Raw genomic sequence first — 22,336 nt, forward strand, 5'->3', positions numbered from 1 at the left:
TCAGCAGCCCAGCATCTCTTCCAGACACCTCACACTGGCAAGATTAGAAAGGCTCAGCACTGAGACACCTCGGTGCTGGGAAGGGGAGCTGGGACCAGCACCAAGCCTCCCACTACCCCTGGCTGCCACCTGAAGTTCAACACTACAAAGATGAGATCAACTTGTCCAAATTACTGGTGATCTGGCACAGCACAAGGAGCAGAGCAACAAACACAGACTTACCCCAAACCCCATCTAGCTGTTCTACATGCAAGAGACTCTCCCACAAAACCCCATGTTTAGATTAATTTAAACCTGCTCAAGTGAAGAAATTCAGCTGCGTGCCAAAAGGAGAGCTGCTCACTGTACTGTATTAATGGATTAAAAACCAAACAAAAACACACTACTCTCTTGCCTGGACTTATTTTTGGAAGAGGGGAGGAAGGAATGTCATTCTTATGAGAGAAGGATCAATAGGCAGATCACTGCTAACTCTATTAGTCACTGCTCTAAACAGAGAGCACCACTGACACAGGTGCTAAGCCATGTGCTTCTGGACAATTTTAAAAATGCTAATCAGATGCTACACAAGGTTTAACATGCCAATCAATAATGCTCAGATTTAAAGGCAAAAATTGAAGTTACAAACAATGGAGTAAAGTGATGCTGCCAAAAACTTCCTGTAAGCACCACCCAAACCAAGAAAAATGAAACCAATTTAGCTCCAGATTAAGAAACAGGAACTAGAGATGAATCAATTTAGCCTGTTGGGCTAGGTCGCCATATATCATGGCTCAGCAGTGGAGTGGGAAGCAGCCAGACAGTGAGAAACCCTTCCCCCTCCTTTTCTGTAGGCTTCTAGCTCTGATCTCTGTTATCAATTAATTTAACAGAACCCCTTTACACAGACAAGCACACAGAGCATTCAGACTCCTTAAATGGCAGGACAGAAACTATTTATCACACATGAATCTCAAAGGAAAGGAGAGAGAAAAAAAAGGCAGCTAGGAATTCTCCACCTGAAACACCATCTCGTTTTCTGAACCTCAGTGAAATAAAGTACCTTAAACGAAAAGGTCCCTCAGCTACTTTCAAAAATTAACATTATTGGAAAGACTAAACAAGACATTTAAGAAATTTCCTGTAATTTCTTTTGGGTTTTACTGACTTTTAGCAGAACTGAAGCTTTAGCAGGCAAGGTTATTGCAGAGCAAAGTGTGTGTGCAGACACAAACAGCTCGCTCTCCACACTTCACAGCAGCATTAGCACGAGACTTGTATGGAAAGGATGCTGGGACCCTTGAAAAGGTGCTAGCTAAAGCCTCTTTGATCAGATTATTAAAGCTATGTCAATTTTATCACTTGAGCTCAAGTGTTCTGGAAAATGTCAAATCCTTTCAGCTCCTACAGTTTAAAGATTTTCAATAGGAGTGGATCTGGGAGGATGGAGGGCTGCTGGGCTGACAGGCAGGAGGCCCGAAGGGAAGCCAAGCAGCAGCTGAGACAGAGGCTGACAGATTAGGGCAGAAGGGATGAGTCCTTGCCACCAAGAAAGACAGCATGCAATGGTTGGCTCACTCTAAGGACAAAGCTGGTTCTGCACTGACCTGCAGGCTCCCAGACTCAGTGGTCCTTGGCCAAAGCCTGCTGACCGAGAAGCACTGAATGGCAGGCAGCCAACATTTGGGACATGCTAACGAAAGGGCTCATAGAAAAGAAAGTGCCGAGACAGCAAAGCAGTGTTAAAGTTCCCCCTACAGCAGAGAGTTTCCCCATCTGATTCTGAACGTATGCTCTGCCAGGCTCCTTGGAATTCAGAGATCCAAAAATGTGCCAGGGACACAATCTCTCAAGTCAGGACCAGAGGCAGGAGGAGAATAAACTACATTAGAAAAATTACAACTTTCTGCGAAGTCAGCTTAATGCTATGCCACTAGATTTTTTCCCCATCCCAAACTCTCCATGGACATCACCCCAAAATGTAATATTTAAAACCCACCATTACATCATTGCATCCACCTCATTCAAGTTGTTTGGTCTTTCACTTGATCTTGGGGCAATGTTTTATATCAGGCAATAACCAACTTAAAACACTGTCTCATCCCAGCTAATGCAGTCTGTGGCAGCAGAGAACAGCCTGTAGTTTTAGGCTTGGACCATCAAACTTGCCCAAGCAGTCAGTCACCCCAGCAGTATGTGAAATAAGATTTAGAACGGAGGTTGTTACTCAAATGAACAGTGCAGATAAACCCATTTATTTGTATTTCAGACTACACTGCAGCACACTCAGTGAGCAGAAAGGGACAGGAAAGGAGGTGCCCAGCAGTCCCTCCACTACTGTATATTCAAACACCAGGAGTTAAACTTCTGAAGCACTGAAAGGGCTGCAGGTATAAAACCTCAGAAATGGAGATATTATTTCTGTTAGGAACCATACAAAGGCTCAATACAGATCTTAAGGAAAAAGAAATTCCCTCTGTGAGACTTCTTCCAAGTAACAGTGCTGCCAAGGGGAGATTCCCTTTTGTTGAGAGATGAAAGGTGGAACATACAGAAATAAAGTGTGGATATATCTATTTACATAATTTAAAAGAAGACAATTTGCAGTGGAGAAGCCCATTGGAAGCTGTGCCCAATTCCACGTCACTGGGTACCTGCCCTCATAGGTGGAGAACTCCCCACAAGCCCTCTGTGAACACAGCAGCAGTGAGTGCTCAAAGTTCAGGTTCTGTGTCACCGCACAACTTCTCAGCGGTAAAAGCTTCAAATATGCCTACCTTCAGATTATCACTGCTGCTGGAAGCACCAGATGGGACACTATGGTCCTTTAAAACAAGAAAAAGAGAAGCTACCACTTCACACTCACTTTTCAATGTCACTGTTCTTACAAGTCTTCTGCATGGTCTCCTGTTTACTGCTTTCACCATTACTCGTTGAGGGCATTTCTGTTGAAGGAAGAACAGAAAAATTAGTAAGAAAACATCAGATCATGCAATGAAATAATCTGAGCAAGTTACAGTTTCAGAGGACCCCAATGAGTGACTTTCATGCCAGCTCTTAGTAAGAGAGAGATGTGACTGACAGTAAGTGTCCCCATCTGGCAGGGGGCCCTCTCTGGACAGAATATTTTTACGATTCAGGGCTCAAAATACAACCCCTGCTCCATCCCCACTTCATAGTGATCTGACCCCCACTGATGTACCCATTGTTTAAGCCAGGATTTAATTCAGAAGGGTTGATGCAACTGCCACATGAAGTATACTTCTAGAAAGGTGGGTTTGGAGCAAATCCACCCAGCCCAGATCCTGCTCTCAGTCTCTCCCATTTCTTCTGACCTCACAGACACAAGCAGAAAAATACATATCAGGTAACTAGAATAGTCTGCTCATCATGGCTGCTCCCAGCACAGGAGAGGGTGTGAGACACCAGCTGGAGATGAGAAGACGAACCAGCCCCAGGGCTGTAGGTCCATCACCATGGATTCAGGTAAAAGGTATGAAGAAAACAGCTCATAGCAAATGTCATCAGGGCTGCCTCCACATCACCTCTGCAGCTGTGGCTACTGAAGCTGATAATACCCACAAGCAAGTGATTCTACATCACAGAAAATAAATGTGATTGCCTATCCCACAGAAGAAAATGCCTGCGATAGATATCCTATGTTCTCCATTTAACCATCATGCCCGTGGCAAAACTGGTTCAACTCCCTTCCCCCACTGCCACTGGCAAGTAGTTATTTCTTGTAGGTACTTTCAAGGCAGGGAATCAAATGCCCAAAGCATGACAGGAACAGAACAGGGAACAAAATCATTGGGACATGTCTCTTCAGGTCGCTGAGCTTCAGTTTCCTTCCTAAGGGAGCTGGAGCAGCACTGCCCAGCTCAGGAAATGGATTTGGCATCTACAGCTGGAAAGCGCCAGGTTTTATTATTCTCATATTTCCACTAGGTTACTGCTTACACTTACAGTGCTGCTGGCATTGAATAAAAACCCCCAGCAGGTGAATGGGTTTAATACTTCCCCCTTCCTTCTCAATGCAATGAGCTTCCAAGTAATGTATGCAAAGGTACATATTCACATTAACTCATTTGCTCTGAGTCTCAACTATAGGTCATGAAGTAGGACAGACCCTAGAGTTTCCACTCCAAAGGTGAAGGCTTCAGATTGGTAGGCTTTTCTTGCTATACAAAGGCCAGCAAGGACAAGATCTACCCAAGAGATACAAGTCTTTAGCATATCCTCTCAAAGAAGGGAAGACAAGAAAGCAGTTGAAAAAAGCCCAATAATAGGTAAACCTGTGCAATTTAAACACCCAGCAGCCGAACACCATCATCACACTGTCAGGCTCTGCTGGCTCTCTGTGTAACAAAGCAGTTTGCCTTTCAGTGACATGACATCAAGTATATCCAAACCCTAGCTCTCATCACCATACCAGTTAAGGTGGTATTTTGGGGAACTTCTCTAGCTACAATAATTGACAATTAATAGTGCTGTAAAGTTTCAAAAAGATAGCGTGGGTCTATGTGCATACATATCTGATGACACTCTGCAAGAGCATTAGTAACTACCTCTCCTAAGTACTGGCAAGCAGAAGACATAGGCTGTCTATCTACCCTCCCATATATATAAACTAACAATCTACAATTTCAACACTCACCATCACTGGCCCATTTAGAAAACTCCGGTGTTATTCGAGTACTTGGTGTGCCACCACTAAAAGAGAAAAGGACAATATGCTAAAGGTTGAATACAAAAAATTTTGCTGCTCAGGGAAAGATATCCCTTCCACCAACCACTTCTCTCTTAATACTTCCATCCATCAGTCTAAATTTCAAAATGTGATCAGATGGCCAGCCAAAAACCATGCTCATGCTTCATGGCATCAGTGACACTACTGCATTTCTATAGAAACTTGACAGAATTTTAAAGTTCTTTTACAACCAACAGCACCTCTTGTGTTGTAGAGATGGGCAAACAAGTCCAGGAAACGCGCAAGGAAGGACCTTGCCCAAACAGCAAAACAATGTGTTAGGTCCAAGCCACATGAAGGGACTGGATCTCCTGGGCTCAGGTCCTCAGTTCTCTCACCAAGCACTAAGTGCCCATAGCCACTGATAACCAAGCATCTTCCTGTTACAATACCAGACTCCCAGCTGTGAAGGAGCTCCAGCATCTTTGAGGCCCTGCTCAAAGGACTAGCATGGTTAGCAAAGTATTGAATGGACCAATGGTTCGGATCCAGTGTGGCAAATGTGGCAAATGCCACCTTTCTACAGAGAGAAACCCAATTTTGAACTAGTGTTTGCGACAGGCTAAGCAGTAAGAAAACTTCATTTCACTGCTCTATCAATCACTTCAACCTTGACCCCACAGGATCACTCAGTGAAAAGAGATAGAGGGGTAATTTAAGTCCTGTTTTATGCAGGGCAGAGGGCTTAGAAAGCAATCCTAGCTCCCTGTTAAGACTCATTTTATTTGCCTGGAATGCCGGCTGCCTACATCCTCCCCATATGTATGTGGGCAGAGCACACATCCTGCCCCAACTCAGAGCTGAATATAGAAGGATTAGTTTACAGGCCCCACAACATGTAATCGGATGCAATGAAGTCACACATGGGGTGCCAGACTCTTACTGTGCCAACCAAGATTCTGATGGCATTACACTGTACTGCTAAGAGGCCACATTTCATCACGAAGCAAGATGATACACAAGGCCTTATCCAGCACAGTTTCCTCACTGCCAGAATTCATCCTCTGTCCACCAATATTTAGGGCAAAGATGGCACTGGCTGGGCAGTGGGGTGGCTCAGAGAGGGAGACTGAACAGGGAGGCTTTACTGATGCTGCACAGGTAGAAATGGAGACCCGGTCAGACTGTGCTTCTTTGAAAGTCTCTTGTTGCAATCCATGCACTCACGTGAACGGGTATTTTCCATAAACTGATTCTCCCTAAAAGTAATGAATGCAGTAATTTAGAAAGGGATGATACTTACTTTAGAACAGCACCTCGGAGCGCCTCCCTTTCTTTGGCTTCACCTGGCTCTTCTCCAGTGCAAGGGATAATGTCTGCCTCTGTGTACCTGAGCACAAAGGGTTAAGGAATATACAGCCCTGCTGCAGACAGTGGAAAGGCTTTTGAGATGGTTAAGATACTGCCTGGGATATAAAACAAATTAATTCTAACTGGGAACACCTTAAAAAAAGAGGGGTTGGTATCCACAAAGGGGCCTGCTTTTAAATTCTGGATTAAAGTTTTGTTTTAGGTGGAAAGAAACAGTAATCTTTGATAGTAATGTGAGTCCTCAGCTTCTTGGAAAGGGAAAACCAGTTCTTGAACCCGTGAAAACCTAACCTGCACAATTTCACAAATTCTGTTTGAAGTACAGAGTTCTTTTACCAGTGGAGGGCTGGAGCTTCAATCCTAAAGGCTGGTACAGATTTCAATAAAACCTAATTCTATAGCTGTACATTGCCCCTCATCACAGTTAAGGCAGTGTCTGTCTAATGCCCTTGCAGGAGTTCTTCCTTGATGCCTATTACAACTGCTGTGGGGAAGAAGTCTGCTCACAGCTCTCCCCGAGTTGTGCCCACAGAGCCTGCTCCCAGATGGAGAAGTTCCCAAAATCTGACTTTAATGATAGTTCTGCCCATGAACTGTCTCATGAAAGAGAAAAAAAAAATCAAATCTCTCAGAGTGGAAGGTGAATAGCACTTACTGCACAAACCCCTTGAAAATGGAAGGGTGTCTTGTGGAAAATAAACTCAATTCCTACCCATGAAGCAGGAAAAGCTATCCATATAGAACAAACCTGTATGGAGGCAACAGATTGTTTATGAAAGAGAATAGAGAAACTCTGACTGATCCCTTGCAATGTCTCCTATAGACTTCAACCAGGTCTGAAGTAGTGCTGTATCAACGGGGAACCCCTCCTAGTTCACATAACAGTAACTGGAGAAGGCTGTGTCATTTCTAGGCACAGATTATCCACCATTTCCCAGGGCAGATGCACCTCTAGGTTCCCTCTGGGTAAGAGCCTTTCAAAAACGATACTGTGGTTTCCCATATTCGAGTGTGTCATCTCCATCCACATCCAGGTCAGCATCACTGTCTGGATTCTCCTTCCCACTGCACATGATGAACCCAGAACCTGGAAGAAAATAAAACACACGGATGAGCATTTCAATTGGAAATGAAGTGTAGGCGATCTCCCAAGAAAGGTGCTACAGCACCAATTTGCAGGCTGTCCTTTACTCTTAACAGCCTCGTAAAAGGCGGCCTCTCCAAAAACTGCGCAAGAACACTCACAGAAATGCCCTAACTTCTTAGATTTTACGCTGTAAATGCCTCCAGCATTGAAAATGGAACATTCTTGACTTTTAGCTCTCCAGATGAATTATTTTATAATTGAAGTCACTGTAAGGGTCTCTCTCAAAGGCAGAAAAAGCAATGAAGCTAAATAGGAAAATACTTATTTTTCACAGAAGTAGTTAATGCAAAATCCACACTACTAGCAGGTAAGAGAAGGCCACAAGGACGTTCTGAATTACTTCTCAGTTCAGATGCAGAGGGCAGGCAGAGGCTAAAATACAATTAGAAACATCTTTTCCATTTTAAAATACATTTAGTCATGGCTTAGATTTTGAAAATTTAAAACATTCAAGAACAGGAAACCTGTTTCTACAAGAGGGGAAAAAAAATCAGACTTCTGTCATTAACAGCTCCTCACAAGCACTTGTATGAGCAAATTGCAATGCAACTCATCTACAGTTCTGCTCTTCAAGCACAGGTGGGTCAGGCACACATCCAGTCCCAACTGCAGCAGGAAGCAACCACGTAAAGTTCCACCTGAGGCTGACTGTGCATCAATTCCCACTTTCTAACAATTTCTACATTTACTTTGGTCCCAAGCATTTTGTAAACTGCAACCAGACTTCTTTTAACTGAATCTGCAAAAACACCTCCAAAGATGATTCTTCATCTGATGGTATTTTCTGCCCAGGGTTTATTAATAGAAAGGAAATGGCAGACTGCATATTTACTCTTTATGAGAGCTAACACTAAGTATGGTCTCTCCTGTAAGACTGGATATTAAGCAAAGACCTCCTGAACTCTAGGGTGTTGTTTGCAAGGTCCCCATTTGTGTTCAATTTTGCAGCAGATCTATGCTGTTTGGGTACATTAGCTATGCAGACAGAAATGTACTCACTGCAGCTGCCTCCAGTATGTTCCTTCACTTAACACCCCTGTCCAGACAGCAGTGCTGGACACCTGGCTCACACAGAGGTACCTGCTGGAGCCTGAAAGACTTGGCACTCCCAGAGGGCTGGTGACCTAGGTCTGTGGTAGACCATCCCAACTGCAAAGATTGTAAGTACGATAGGTATCACCTTGGCCTTGCACCAATGCCCCAAAAGGGCTACGTTTCTGTCCTATGATTGTGGCTCTACATTCAGAATACAGGTTAAAATTCATGTAGAAGCACTGAATATTATATGCATGTCTGAAGAACAAAGACATTCCAAAGCATTAGGACAGCCTTTTCAGGCCTTCAGATGTCCAAGTCTGCTCATCCCACTGGGTTCTCACCAGCACACTTAACATAAGCCCAGAAGAGTGAACTGTATTTCTAATGGTCTGCATCTGTGCAGACAGCAGGGCAAAGCAAAGGTCTCATTTCCAAGGATACCATGCAGACACAGTTCTTTACTGTCGCTTTCTAGGAACGGATGCTCTCCCTGATTCATTAAGCCCCCAATAAAATTTGTTTATATGGATTTGATATTTCTCTTCCCTGAATATCAAGAAGGTCCTTAACGAGTGATAACTGTAGCATGGCAATGAATTTAAGACTAACCTTTCCCTAGAAACATAAACTACCTTTTACTTCAAAGTAAGTGCCAGCTTTAATTTTTAGCAGGGGTAACACAACTGGCACCAACAATGCAGCACCCCCGTCTGTGCCAGGTACTGTGGGAGCCATGCCTGTGGGTCAGCCCCATGGTGTCACTGGGGCAGCCCTTTGCCAGAGACCCCATTCAGAGTGTTTCACATACTGGCTGCACGCTGCCAGCCAACACGTGTCACAAGCTGCTGCCTCCTCTCGCTGCAATGGCTCATCTAGTAAATCTTGACTCATTCAGTTCATCACAATGTTTGGGAGAAGATTTAGAGGGGTAAGAGAGACCTGTCAAAGAAGCTGGATAGTCTTTCAAAGCTGCTTTAAAAGTCAAGAGTGGGCGATGGGGTGGTAATTTATAGGCATGGCATTTAACCTACAGTAACACCATCCCCTGCACCTGGCATTACTTTAGCCCATCACTTCTCAAAGGCCATAAACTTTGGACACACAGGTCTTCATTTTTCTTGTGGCTGTGGGAGACACAAATCATGCAAAGCTGGAGCTGTGACTTGGCCAGTCCCAGGAGGTGATCTGAACAATAGCCAGAGAATGAATACTCGGAGCAAGTGCTTTGGTGGGGGGGAAGGTGGCCAAATGAGAGAACATAAGTGCAACCACCCCTCGTGCTACTGTCTCTGCAAGGATGCCAAGCACACAGCAGACATGCACCTTTCCATCAATTTTGTTTCCAAGTGACTCAAGCCAACTGGTGGTTTATGGCTAGAGCTTAAGATGAGAAGATCTGCTTACTGCAATACAGTTTACAAATATTAAGGCACCTTGACTTCAGAATCCTTGTGTCCTTGCTCTCAAGGCCTTCGTATTTAAGAAAATCCCTTTTAAATCTGGAAGGAAAATATTCCAGAGCTTTGGCTGAATCTTGCTCTATTGCCCAGCTGCACTGCCAGCAGACTACTATACTTCCTAAACAGGGAGCGTACAAGGAGAGAGTCTGGACAGTATCTGTTATGATGGCAAATACGCACTGGGATGATCTGAGAGAGCCTCTCAGTCAGAGAGGATGACACTGCAGAGAAGCTAATAGGTTAAAATGAGGGGCAGGGGAAAGGTAAATTTTCTTTTCTGATCAAACAATGACTCCCAGACCTAAACGAAGGCACAGTCAGGTGATCCAACTCTCAGTTTTTCACTTAATATGGAATTTTTTTAAGCACAGATCATTGCAACATGGTAAAAACCAATGATTTAGAAACAGTATACTAAACAAAGTAACCTTCATGAATCAAAAAAATACTTTGAATATAAACTGTGCTATCATTTTTAGGACTTCGGAAGCTGCTTTAAATAAAAACGAAAACCGAAAGTCACAAAATATGTTTCTGATGCAGATCAAAAGATCCATAAATCCCAGTACTGCCTCTGCACACAACAAAACACTAAAAAACAGAATGCAAAGCTTGGCCCAGCATCACCTGGGGAACGAATGGCTTGCAACCAGCATCCTATAATACCTTTTCATTCTGCAGCAGGGATGGATTTTGAGGGCAGTTCCAGTGGGATCGGGTTTGGAGCCACAATTTCAACCTGACCCTCCTTGTCTAACTTCCTGGGGTTGCTTCCATGCACAAAGCCAGTGAAAACACCCACGCAGCTGTTCAAATATTTGACGTCTGAACTGTTTGACATTATTCATTCATCTCAGGCTCATTCAAACCAGATTTCTGGACAAGTGCTGTTATAAATGGATTAAGAAGACCACTAAATGCAAGGAAGGCCCAAAAGGATTGCACCTGCTTCTCACTAACTCAGCCCAAATGTAAAGAGGGCTCACAACTTCCAGCTCCTGCTGGTGGTGTACACTGCCATCCAGGAGAAAAGAAAAGGTGAAATGGAGTGCAGAGGACAGGAGCTTCCAGAAGACCCCTTGCCAGCTCCACTCGGGTGATTTGCTATTCAGCAGCGTGCACTGAGAACAGGGAAGGGCTCCTCCAGCAACACTCTGCTTCTGAAGGTCACACAATAATTCACAGCCATCAGCAACACTGCCTAGAGTAGCGACCTCTAAAGCCAGTGTGTTATCCAGAGGTCAGTGCTCAGGACCAGAACTTTATTCCCACGTGTTAACAAAGTGAAATCCGACAACTGAATGTTAACTTGTGAGTTTGACCTAGGAATTCATGAGAGACGTGATCTGTTATTCACAGAGGCAGCTGTGACTCTCAGGAGTCACCCAAGGCCTGAGGAACATAATTCCACATGTGAATTTGAAAATGCTGCTTTTAGACAAAAAAGAACAAACCCAGTGCAGACTCCCCTATACCTTCCCTGTCCCTTGTTGAGAATTTTTTTGCTCTTGCTGGGCATTTGGTAGGAGGCAACCCCTTGTCATATGCTGCCAGCCCCAATACAATTAGCCTCCTGATGCTAAAGCTGCACAATTCTCTGACAGTCTTAATCCCAGCTGCCTCCTTAAGGACCAGACAAACAAGAGCGAACAGGCAGGTCAGACGCTGGGGCCATTAAGCAGAGAAAAAACAAAGTTACAGCTCTGTCTCCAATCCCCATTGCTCTTGTAGCCAGGTGCTCTGACAAGCAATTCCAGCACTGGTATTGAGTGGCACCTCTATAAACCCTGTGACAGTTTGGGAGACAAACTCGCCCATCAATCAGAATGTACCTATCAACATCACTTACCTAGCACTGTGTACACAGCTTTCTTTGCTTGGGCTGGTCTAAGAGCAGTCTGCCTGAGCACCAATTCTAGTTACTTTCTGAAAAATTTAGGTACTCTACACAAGCAACAGATTCTGAAATACTGACTCAGAGGTCAGAAAAGCAGGAAAAATGTGCATGCCTCAGATTCAAGCACTGGCAGGCTACAGGAATCAGCTGAGCTTGAAGGTGAAAACACTTCCCATTCTTTCCATGTACCTATTAATAATGTCTGTAGATAAATCTCACCAGAAATCCTTTCCTTCCCCTTCTTGTAAGTTATCATAGCACTTTTCTTTCTCTTAAGTTGTGCCCTAAGCCTATGCATCCTCTCTGACCTCTGCACTGCTTCTCAAATCTCACTTCCTTTGTGCAGTCCTCCTGACAAGTGGTCACCTGAACAACTCTCCAGTGAATGATGGCCCAGGTTAAGATCAAGAGTTATTAACACGATATGTAAGCAGATTCACAGAACAGATAAAAGGACTTCACATTCAAGCCCCTCCTTTTCTCCATCACACTCAGTAGCAGATGGTCCAAGTGACAACATATGCTGCTTCAGGTGCTGACAGCACTGCTGCCTCCAGCACAGGCACGAGCTCACACAAAGACTGGCAGTCCTAGGGGCAGAATGGCAACACAACCAGACCACTGCAGACCCAAACGACCCCAGCCTAACTTCATGAGCACAGGTAGGAAATCACAGACCTACTGTGCCCCACCCTCTGCTTCTCAACTCCTATCCAGGCAGATCAGTTTTGATGACCAGCTGCTCTGTACTTACTTAATTATATGTTTATATTTAATTATCACTCCAAAGAAAGCCAGGGAAGAAAACTAAGTCGTCAGTATTATTATTTGCACCATCATTGTGAATGCAGCTACTAGATGCTGCTCATGCAGAGGCTCAAACTCATCTGGATGACTAATATTTCTCCAGTCTGGCTCCCATGGAATGGGAATGTGTGTGTGAAATCTATACTGTAAATATTCTAGCAATCCCACATTTTGTCTAAATTCCATAAATGGGTCTAAATTCAAATCCATCTCAGAGGCGTAGAGCTCTGCTGGGGCCTATTTTGGCTGGGAAGAGGCATTCATTTTGTTTGCAGGTAGTATACATGTGCTCAGGAAAGAAGAAAAGCCTCCCATAAATCTCCAGAACTGCAGCCTTTGCTAATTGCACTCCTTGCAGTGACCTCCTCATGTACAACCTCCCTTTCCAGCACGTTCACTCTATTTTTTTACCGAAATGTCACTCGTTGGCTTCTTGGAGAGTAAAAACAACCAAGGCAATAAAAGTAGTTTATGCAGACTCACGGCCAGGCCTCACATACTTCCAAGAATGGCTCTAAACTGGGTTTATTTCATCATCTGCTGAAGTATCCCAAACTACTAAGAGGACAGGGTGGCATGGATGCCATTTTATTGTAAGAGACATCTGGGAAGACAGAGAAAGCCACTAAAAATTCTTGAAAACGAGAGGAAGGCAAAGATGAGGCCCTGTTGAACACAGGTCTTTCTACAGATCCGTAATGCCTCCCCAACCGTATTTTTCAACAGTGAAATGGTTCCCCCGCTTTTTCCTAGCACCGACAGGGATAAAATAGTTCTGGCGATGTTCTCAGCCTGTTGCAGAAAAAAAAAAAAAAAGATATTTAGGAGCCAAGAAAAGCTGCTTACAAGACAAGGGTTTTATTTCTATGAAGCCAGATCCATTTAAAGCTAAACGGTGATTTACCTGGAAAACTGACACCCAACTGTGTTGTTACAGCACACACCTGAAGCAGCAGATGCACCCATCTGATGCTGTCTATTAGCTCCCACAGAGGCACAAATGGGCTGTCAGAGACCTGACTGCTTACCAGTGTGGATGCTTACAGGGATCTTTGCTAACAGATCACAGAAACAGCTGCCTTTAAGGAACGGGGCCATATAATTTTATGACCATTACCGTAATTTTGCAGCAGCATGCTGAACAAAGGGCAGGCAAGCACTGGTGCACAGAGTAAGAGCCAGCTGCTGCAAGGCTCAGGAAGAGGCTTCCCCACCCCTTGCAGCACTGAGGAGTATTCCAGAGATGTCTTTTATGCCTCTTGTAACCCATCAGGTACAGACTATGGCTGCAGAGGGGAAAACACACTCAGAATGGACCAAAGGTCTGATCTGGTCTGGCAATTCATGGCTGCCTCCAAGGGCCTCGTGCTGATGTGATACAGGAAGGTGAGAACAGCCTTATGTCTATCTCAAAGGTTGCTCTTCAAAACCTGGAGCTGAAGTACAAAAGCAGCAGCAATAGGCATGGTCTTTGCAGCTACAGCTCGCTTTCCACAGTTAGGGAAAGGTGGATCTGAAAGCTTTTGTTCCCCTGGGGAGAGGGTGGAAACAAACAAAAAAGGAAGAGGGAGAATTAAAGTAATCTTGAATCACTAAGCAGATTCACATCACTGGATCAATAAGCACCACTGACAGGGATCACAGGAATGTCGCAACTTTGCCAATAATAAAGCAGCGCAGCAGAGCTCGAAGGATGACTTTTCTAAGGCAGCCGAGCATGAAGCAGCATGGCTGGTGAACAGCTGAAAGTGACACCCTGGCTTACAGTGGGCTGCTGCCAAGTGGCAGGGCTCAATGCAGTTTGCTTTAAATAATGATGAGCACAGAGATTGTATTCATGTGGGAAAGGCAACCAAGGACTGGAAAAACCAAGGGCTAAATTTCATAGGCCAAACACATGTGCTCTTCCTCCCAAACTAATTCTTTTCTAGGTTGGAAAGAAGAAAGAAAAATCAGTGCTAATTTAATCAATTGATCAGTCTATTGATTGCAAAACTGGAGCTGCTAGTTAGCCATGTGCTGTAATGCCCTCAACTCTGAAACCACAAAACACACCATTGATTTCTTCACTTCCAGCTCCAAAACAAGAAATAAAACCGGGCTTTCATGGAAAAACAACTTCCTCGTCCAGGGAGAAGATGCAAGCAAAGAAGAGAGGCCAGGAAACAGGGACAGCCGTATCTTCGAGGTTCAAACTGAAATTAGTTACAGATGCAGTCACAGTGTCTTGTGTAAACTCTATCGATTGGGTGGCTGACAGTCTTGGGAGCCTCCATAGTAGGACAATCAATCCGGCTGCAGTGTCACCTGCCACTTTGCTGAACAGTTGACAATGCAATTATCCAGTGTGGAGGCAGGGAGTTGGCGTGTGTCAAACGCAGTTAGCCACTTTCCGGGCACTACTCGATAATGCGTTTCACCGCCGCGTGTAGGAGACGACACGCAGAGACAGGAGCTGTTTAGAGCCATTGAGACCTGCGCTCCCTTTTTCCTTTAGAAACATCTCACTGCTCCTGACTTAACAACTGTATTCTAAAATGCTATTAAAATCACGTCAATCAACTATTGTGTGCTTAAAGCTCAAGTTTGACCCCAGTGTCCAAGAAGTAGGTTGCAGTTCTAGCAAAACTGCAGACCCTTGAGGGAAAAAAATTAAAAATTTATCAGATTACTATCTTAAAGCCTGGGATTTTCAAAGCCACAGCTAAGAGACCAGTAGAAAACTGGATTGCAGAGCAACTAATGTCCGAGATCTACAAAAGCTGAAGTTTAAAGGAAATGTCAACTGAAACCCAGTCTACTTCAAAAAATTGAGTAGATTCACGTGCTCTACCTGTTCCCTTACTCCCCCTGCTCATTTTCATAGTGTTACAACTGCATTTTCTGTTTTCTTTTTTTCCCCTCCTTCCTCTAGGAATGGGCTGACGTTCCTTTTCATCCTTGTCATCCCGCAACTACAATACATAATACTGTAAAATGGATGGAATTCCACTTCTTCCCACAGAAAATCTTTTCCTGGTTAGAGTGGCTGTTGGTGTCACATACATCAACCACCAAGATTTAGTTGATTGTGCTCCTTTCAGCTAATGCATTCTAGCAGTTTGACCATAAAAATTAGATTCTTATATTTTTGTATGCATTCAAGTTAACAAAAATGTACAATCAGCAATGAAAAATTTTAATGGCTATCCTCACCAATTTCTTCTTTTCCAGTTAAAATGATTTTTACTTTGCTAAATCCCATTGATTACACTGTAATCCAAAATGAACAAAATGGTGCTCCTTGAAGAATTACGTGAACTTCAAACACACATAACACTGGGCATCAATTACATGGCAGGTCATGCTGGCTTTTGTGCATAAGGTAAGAAGATTTTTCTTCTTAAATCACATACTATTCTAATCTGTTTTTCTGGCTCACAAGAGCCAACTTATGATATTAATATACAGGACAGACTTAAAAGATATTTATTAACCACAGAATCCTTCAAATTCTATATGCAGACACAAACTACAGAGAGAATCAGGTGCAGCCCATGTGATTACTGTATCTAACACTATGCAAACACTTTGTTAGCATTTTTAGGTTGAGTATTACCTTATGGCAAGTACTTGCTCTCAAAGGAGAGAGGTGCAAATGTTAAGAAGTGTTTGGGCTACTCCATCAGACCAGTCCAAATTATTGTGCTTTTGCAATAGAGGGATTACCAGGATTACCACTTTTACACAAGGGCTGAGGCAAGTGATACAAGTGCTCTGGGGCTCAGGAGCGCTCCATAACGGGCATAAGGCACAGACTAAGCACTTGAGAAACATGAAATTTATATATTTTGCCCACTAGGAAGCTTACAGTAGGTAGACGTGACCAGCAGAAGGTGGCAATCCAAGCACAGGAAGGCTAAAATTCAAGGACTGACAGGTTGGGAAAGATGCTCAGACATACAGATACATTCACCTTAGAGAGAGATGCTGACACTGGAAAGGTGGCAGAGAAATGCACTGAATTGAGCTCTTGCTAAATGTGAGGAAGAATTTAATTTCAGCAAAGATTCCCTGTACTTTTACCAAAGACTGCTCCTGCATCCAAGCTGAAGTTTGCTTTAGCCTGCCAGGGTAAAAGGAATGAATTCTGGCTCATCTACACAGCAGCAGCAAGAATGATTCTAAGTTACTAGACCATTCTTCCAAAAGGCCTAAATATGCCAGTGACATCTTCCATTTCCTACAGAGTCTCTTAAGAGAAGTCACACATTTACTGTTCAGCTAAAATGCTTTTGCTGCATTTGAATAGACCAATTTATACCGTCTTACCAGGAAAACCTTAAATGCAGCCTGAATCTCCTGACATGGAAAAAAAAGAAGTCTCCATGCCTCTTGAAGCTTTTCTTCATCTTATCTGAAAAAGAGGGCACAATTGGCTACTAGGTGAGATTCTGGAGCAAGACTTTTAATGTTTGTTGCCAGCTCTGCTATCTTTTAACACTAGAGAAGATGCTTCTCCATGCTTCCGTTTCCACATTATGTGTCAAACACAGATTTTTAACAGTTTTGTTGGCGAGTTCCATTTTCATGAAATTGCACAGAGAAGCACAAGGGAGTTTTTCTTCTGTACTTGAAGCTTTCTGCCAGACTCAAGTCACCGTAATCACAAAAACCTGTTGTTGAGGTAGGAGAACTAAGAAGTATCTATATAGATTCTGAGGCCAGGACCTCACATGTGAAAGAATGATTGTAATGCTGCATGGATTTAGAAGGAGAACAAACTGGAGGAGCATACAGCTACTGCCTCAATGCTCTTTCTGGGACAATTAACCCACACTGGACTAAGGCTGGCCTACGACACTTGCTGCTCAAACATATCTTGATTCTGTGTCGATAGAAAGCTGGCAGTGGGAGGACTGCAGCCATTTGCTAGAAAGTTTTAAACATTTTAATACAGTCTCATTTTCCAGGCAGCTGCCCTAATTGTACACGACATGAGATCCAATGCAAATGGACACCCAAGGATAACTGTAGTTTGTTACAGCTTATAAAGGCTTTACCAAGTCCCTCTATGTATACACTTAGTTGTGCTGTTCTTTTCCCTTGGTAAGACATTAGCAAATAGATCCAAGCCCTTTGCTAGCTTGGGAGAAGGGCAGCACAGAGAAATAAAAAGAAATACCAGAAAAATGAAGAGAAACTTCAGAGTTAAGTAATCCTTGTGTGTTTCTTCTTCTTCAAGAGTATCACAATCTATCAGACAGATCCTTGTCATGTTGATCTTCCTTAGAAAGTATCCTTCCCTGAAAATGCCCTGCTTGCCATTTTAACATTTTCAAAGTCTTTCTCTCTTCTGTGTTATTTTTGATGCAACTGATCTGCTGAAGCGAAAGAAACTGAGAAGAGCAATGGTGACTAGCTTGCTACTGCACCCAGAGGAAGGCTTTTTGGTGGGAGAGCCAGAGGGGAGAAGAGGAGGACAGGGCGGGTGGAGAGAACTTAGCTACAATTCTTCAATTCTTTCATATCTAAAGAGGACAGCAATCTCTGTTCTATCAGACCGCACGGTTCGTGCTTTAAATGGTACTTGCTGCCAGCTTGCTTTCCCTGTCTCTCTCCCTTTGAAGCAGACTGGACAGCTTCCTCAAGCTGGCGTTATCACTCCCTCTAACCACTCTTGGCAGGCAATCTAATTCCCCCTGAAAAGGTCACCGCCATTTTAACTGCCTTTCAATCACATTAAGCACGCTGCCGCTCGTGCTCAGAGCACTGCGCCCGCAGCTCTCCTGACTGAGGTGCGATCGATAAACTGACATCCCGCCCAACACCCAGCTCCCCAACCGCCCCAGCCGCGCTCTCCTCCATCCCCTCTCCCGGCCGAGCTGTCTCCCAGAGCGGACGGAAAGAGAGCAAGTGACAAAACCCTCTCCTCAAATCTGAGGCAGCAGAAGGGAGCCGCTAACCTGGCATTTACTAATCTTTGTCCCATCTGTTAAGAAACAGAAGGGTGCAAGCATCCCCCACCCCCCGCCCTCCCTAGACCTACAGAGGCAGCAACTTCACAGGACAGTTTGCTTAGGCACCAGTCCAGACACCTTTGAAGCTGTGTTACAAAGAACAAGCCTCCCTCAAGCTTCCCTCAATGCAATCATTACCGTTATCTCTCCCCCCGAGCTGCTTTTTTTTTTTTTCAGTTACGAGTTATGTGTTCCACCCATCGATCCCTGTGTAAGACACTGTTTTAAGTCCTCTTGCCTTTTGACTGTGCTAAGCCGTTTAAGAGATGACAGCAGCTTCTATCAGTGTGAAGCTGATGTGATTCTTTTCAGATAAAGCACTTTTTTCCCACTTCCCCCCCTCCCTTCCCTTCTTTCAAGTAAGAAACATACACACAAAAAGAGACACTGAATCTTTCAAAGAAAAAAAAACCCTTTTGAACTTCCCTCAGGAATTCTTTAAAGGGATAACCTTACAGTGTAAACACCGAGGGTAACGTGCATCCATTCTGCACTGGAATAGAAGAATTGCTACAAATATGTTGAGCATTAAAAAAACCCAACAAACCCCACATCAGAGAGGAAGCCACTTGACGCTTTCACTTGCAAAGCCTTGTTGGCATCCTAAACACAGAAACTCATTAAAGATGGCATGAAATAATCTTGTGCAACAAAGAGCTTCAGGGAGAGATGATTCAGAGACATGGGGCGAGATAGTTACTGAATGTTCAGGTATTTCAAGAGAAATTTTAGTCTGGTGACACTGTACTGAGGCAGGGGAATATCTGATTATTTTATCTGTACAGTTTTACACTTTGAAGTACAAGCTTGGTTTAAACGGAGTTTGGTATTTTGTGCTGGTATTCTCCTGCACCTACCCCCAAAGAGAACCAAACTCTCCTACGAACCCTTACCTCAAGCAGGACCTCTGCTAAAACAGAAGTGGTTCCAAACCCTACGTAATTGCCAATAATCTTCATTTACACCCTGCATCCTTCCAGTTTGGAAAGCAAATTAAATGATAGCAAATGATACCTTAAGAAGCCAGGAGAACAGCTAGAAGTGCTAAACATTTCCTGACTGAAATCTTTTACCAAACCAAACAGCTCCAGAGACAACACACTGATCCCTGCACTTCTCAGGTCATATTCCTACGTGCTGCCACAGCCTGTTCTTTCCACCTGCGGCCTCAGGTATGCCAAGCTGTGGCAGCCAATTAGGTGTGCTCTGGCTCTGCTGCACTAGACCTGACTGGGGGCTTGCAGCCATAACACCAACAGAGAAGACAAAGAATTTCCAGCTTCTACGACAGCCCCTCAGGTTAGAAAAGCAAGTTTTCCCTGCAAGTGCTTTGGAAGCAGGAAAGTGTCATCCTAGGAACTTTACAAGTGAGAGTTTCAGCCTGTGGTTGCTTCTACGTTTTAGACCATCTTCCAAACAGGGCTGTTCATTTCCCTGACGTTTCTGTTTTTAAGAAGAAAATCCAAGGTCTCTCAACCTTACTACAACTGAGAATCTGTCAGGATTTTCTGTATAATCAGCAAAGAATTTTCCTCATGTTGAGAATGATATGAACCTTGTCCCCTAACCAAAAATGATAAAAAGAAGCCAGGATCTGTGTTAAGTTTGAGACAGTGCTGTAATGCTGCCCCAATGGACTTACGTGCAACACACACTGGCCGCAGTGCCCTGCTCCCCCTTCACCCAGCTGTGACATCTCCTCAAAGCAACACACCATTAAAACCGAAATTAATGAGACACATGGCCATCTATTTCCCCCTCCAGTTTTATGTATTTCCTCATGTCATCTCTTTAGACATTGGTGACATCCCTGTAGCCTGGCAAAGGCTGTCTGGCATTATAAAAGACATTTGATTTCCACATCACTGCTACTTCTCAGCAAAGGGAACAGAGCCAAATGCAAAGCCTCAGGTGACAGGGGTTAACGAGGGCCTTGCCAACTCCAGACAAAGCAGTTTTAAGCATTAGAAGGCATCTACAAAACGTTGTGCTGTGCTTCAGGGCTGTAAATTAAGAATTCTGTCTAGCAAGAGCCAACACTGGCAGCAGCAGAAGAAAGACAATCACCTTAAGGTTACCTGAGAGTGCACACAGCAGTCCTGAGTGATGGAGGCTCGTGAATGCAGCAGTCAGAGACAACAGGAAAGCCACAAAAGAGAGCATGAAAAAGTGTAACTTAATTAAAAATAAATGCAATCAACCAGCTGTAGGAGATCACTCCAGCTTTGCTTTGGCTTTCCAAATTTTGTAACTTCTTGCACAGAGTAGATAGGTACCCTGTACATATTGTCTGGTTATTCCAAAATACTAGGTAGAAAGTTGTTATGAAAAAGTTCCCCTGCTCAGGGAAGAGGACACTTCTCTAGAGAAGCATGGCAGCTGTTGAATCTAGCTGCCAGCAGAGGTGTGCTCCAGAGGAGGAAGGCCAGGTGCTAGAGACCTGCCAGCTGCTCAGGTATCAGGAGTCCCTTCTTCACCAGTGGTTCTGCCACAAAATGCTGCACAGCGAGGATGTTTCTCACTACAAATACTACAGGGAGTTTCCTATGCTTGTGAACTGATCTCCAGACACCTTTCATCCAGCACCACCAAGGGAAGAAGTCTAACCCGAAAGCCTTGTCAGCAGGGTGATTATGGAGGGTTTTAGAACTGCATGTAGCTGGAAGTCTGCTTTTCCCCTGTAAATCGTCTCCTGGATCTGTCCATGTAATTCCTGAAGGTGTAACGAAGGTCTCCAAAAGGAAAGAAGAGACAGACCCCATACTTCCTGATGGAAGCAATGCCATCTCTAAGTATGAATGAACTGCACAAGTATATGTTCATGTGTGTAGCCATCTGGCAGAGGTTAGAGCACTGACTGATGCTAGAACCTGTCTAACTTCTGGTGGAGGAAAGTAGGTGATCAACATAGTAACAAGTAATACATTTGAGAATTCCTTAAAATAATGAAGAAAATGCAACAAAGAGCAAGTACTTGATATTTACTTAGCCATCAATTACATGCATTTTGTCCATCTGAAGCCTCATTTGAAAGAGGGTCTCCATATAACCAAAGCAATGTGGAAGGTTCCGACCATACTTCAGTGAGTTAACTCAAAAACAACTGGGAACATTTACCAGTTGAAGATAGCACAATGTCCACACCAAAGGAAATGGAAGATTGTGCTCTCCTCAAATGCAGGTGTTTGGTGGGGGTGAAGGAAGAAACCACTCATGCACAAAAAAGGGGAAGAAATTCACTGAACAGCTTTTTCTAACCAGGACTAGCAGTGACGACAGAGGCACAGAGACATCTCATGCTTCCCTGATACAGATTGTAGCGTCTGTGCTACATCAACAGTCTAAGATCCTGCATGGTCTCATCAGGTCTCTAAGTGGAATCATGCACAGACACAACTCTCCATGCAGTCACAAAAGAAGTTAGGCTACTGACACAGCATGTAATAGTGTGAGCTTCACTGGGGGTCCTTTAAAGCTGAGAGAAGCTGTTCCTTCAGCTCAGTGCTGCTGATCATCTGCTCTGCTATAACCCAGCTACAATTTAATTTCAGAGGAAATCAAGAGCAGATCAGGAGTGCCTGGTTTTAGCTGAGCACACAGCTAGCTTTTAAGTCCAACTCCCTTACGCAGTAGCCTTTCCCCTTGAGATGTTTTAAATTAAAATACAAGCTGATATAGGAAGAGATCACATCCCATCCTCTTTATTGAACGGAGCCAGCATTCCTCCTCTCATTAAGCATGCGCTACGTGGATTGCCTGTGAGAAACTCTCGTGAGTGCCTGAGGTTCATGCCAACGAACAGTTTAGTAAATCCTCCTCTTTGAGGCCAAAGGGCTGAATGTAAGAAAGGGGCCAGGTTTCTAGCTAAAATTACATTCACCAATAAAGCTCACGAGAGGTCAAATTTTGCCATAACTCACTCTCTCCTTGGTAACTGATTTCCCCATC

General features: G+C 43.9%; 1 protein-coding gene across 7 annotated transcripts in view; it reads right to left on the reverse strand.

The window, feature by feature from the left end:
• RNF220 (ring finger protein 220) overlaps window positions 1–22,336 on the reverse strand; it is a 219,671-nt gene that overhangs the window by 23,974 nt on the left and 173,361 nt on the right. For all 7 annotated transcript variants that reach the window (XM_040073571.2, XM_040073573.2, XM_040073572.2 and 4 more), the window contains 4 exons: window positions 7,031–7,127; window positions 5,973–6,059; window positions 4,637–4,692; window positions 2,846–2,924 (listed from right to left, as the gene is read on the reverse strand). In XM_040073571.2, coding sequence (XP_039929505.1) covers window positions 2,846–2,924; window positions 4,637–4,692; window positions 5,973–6,059; window positions 7,031–7,127 — 319 coding nt within the window. The remainder of the gene's footprint in view (window positions 1–2,845; window positions 2,925–4,636; window positions 4,693–5,972; window positions 6,060–7,030; window positions 7,128–22,336) is intronic.

The sequence above is a fragment of the Hirundo rustica genome, chromosome 9, assembly GCF_015227805.2.
Source record: "Hirundo rustica isolate bHirRus1 chromosome 9, bHirRus1.pri.v3, whole genome shotgun sequence".
In the NCBI taxonomy this organism is placed as follows: Eukaryota; Metazoa; Chordata; class Aves; order Passeriformes; family Hirundinidae; genus Hirundo; species Hirundo rustica.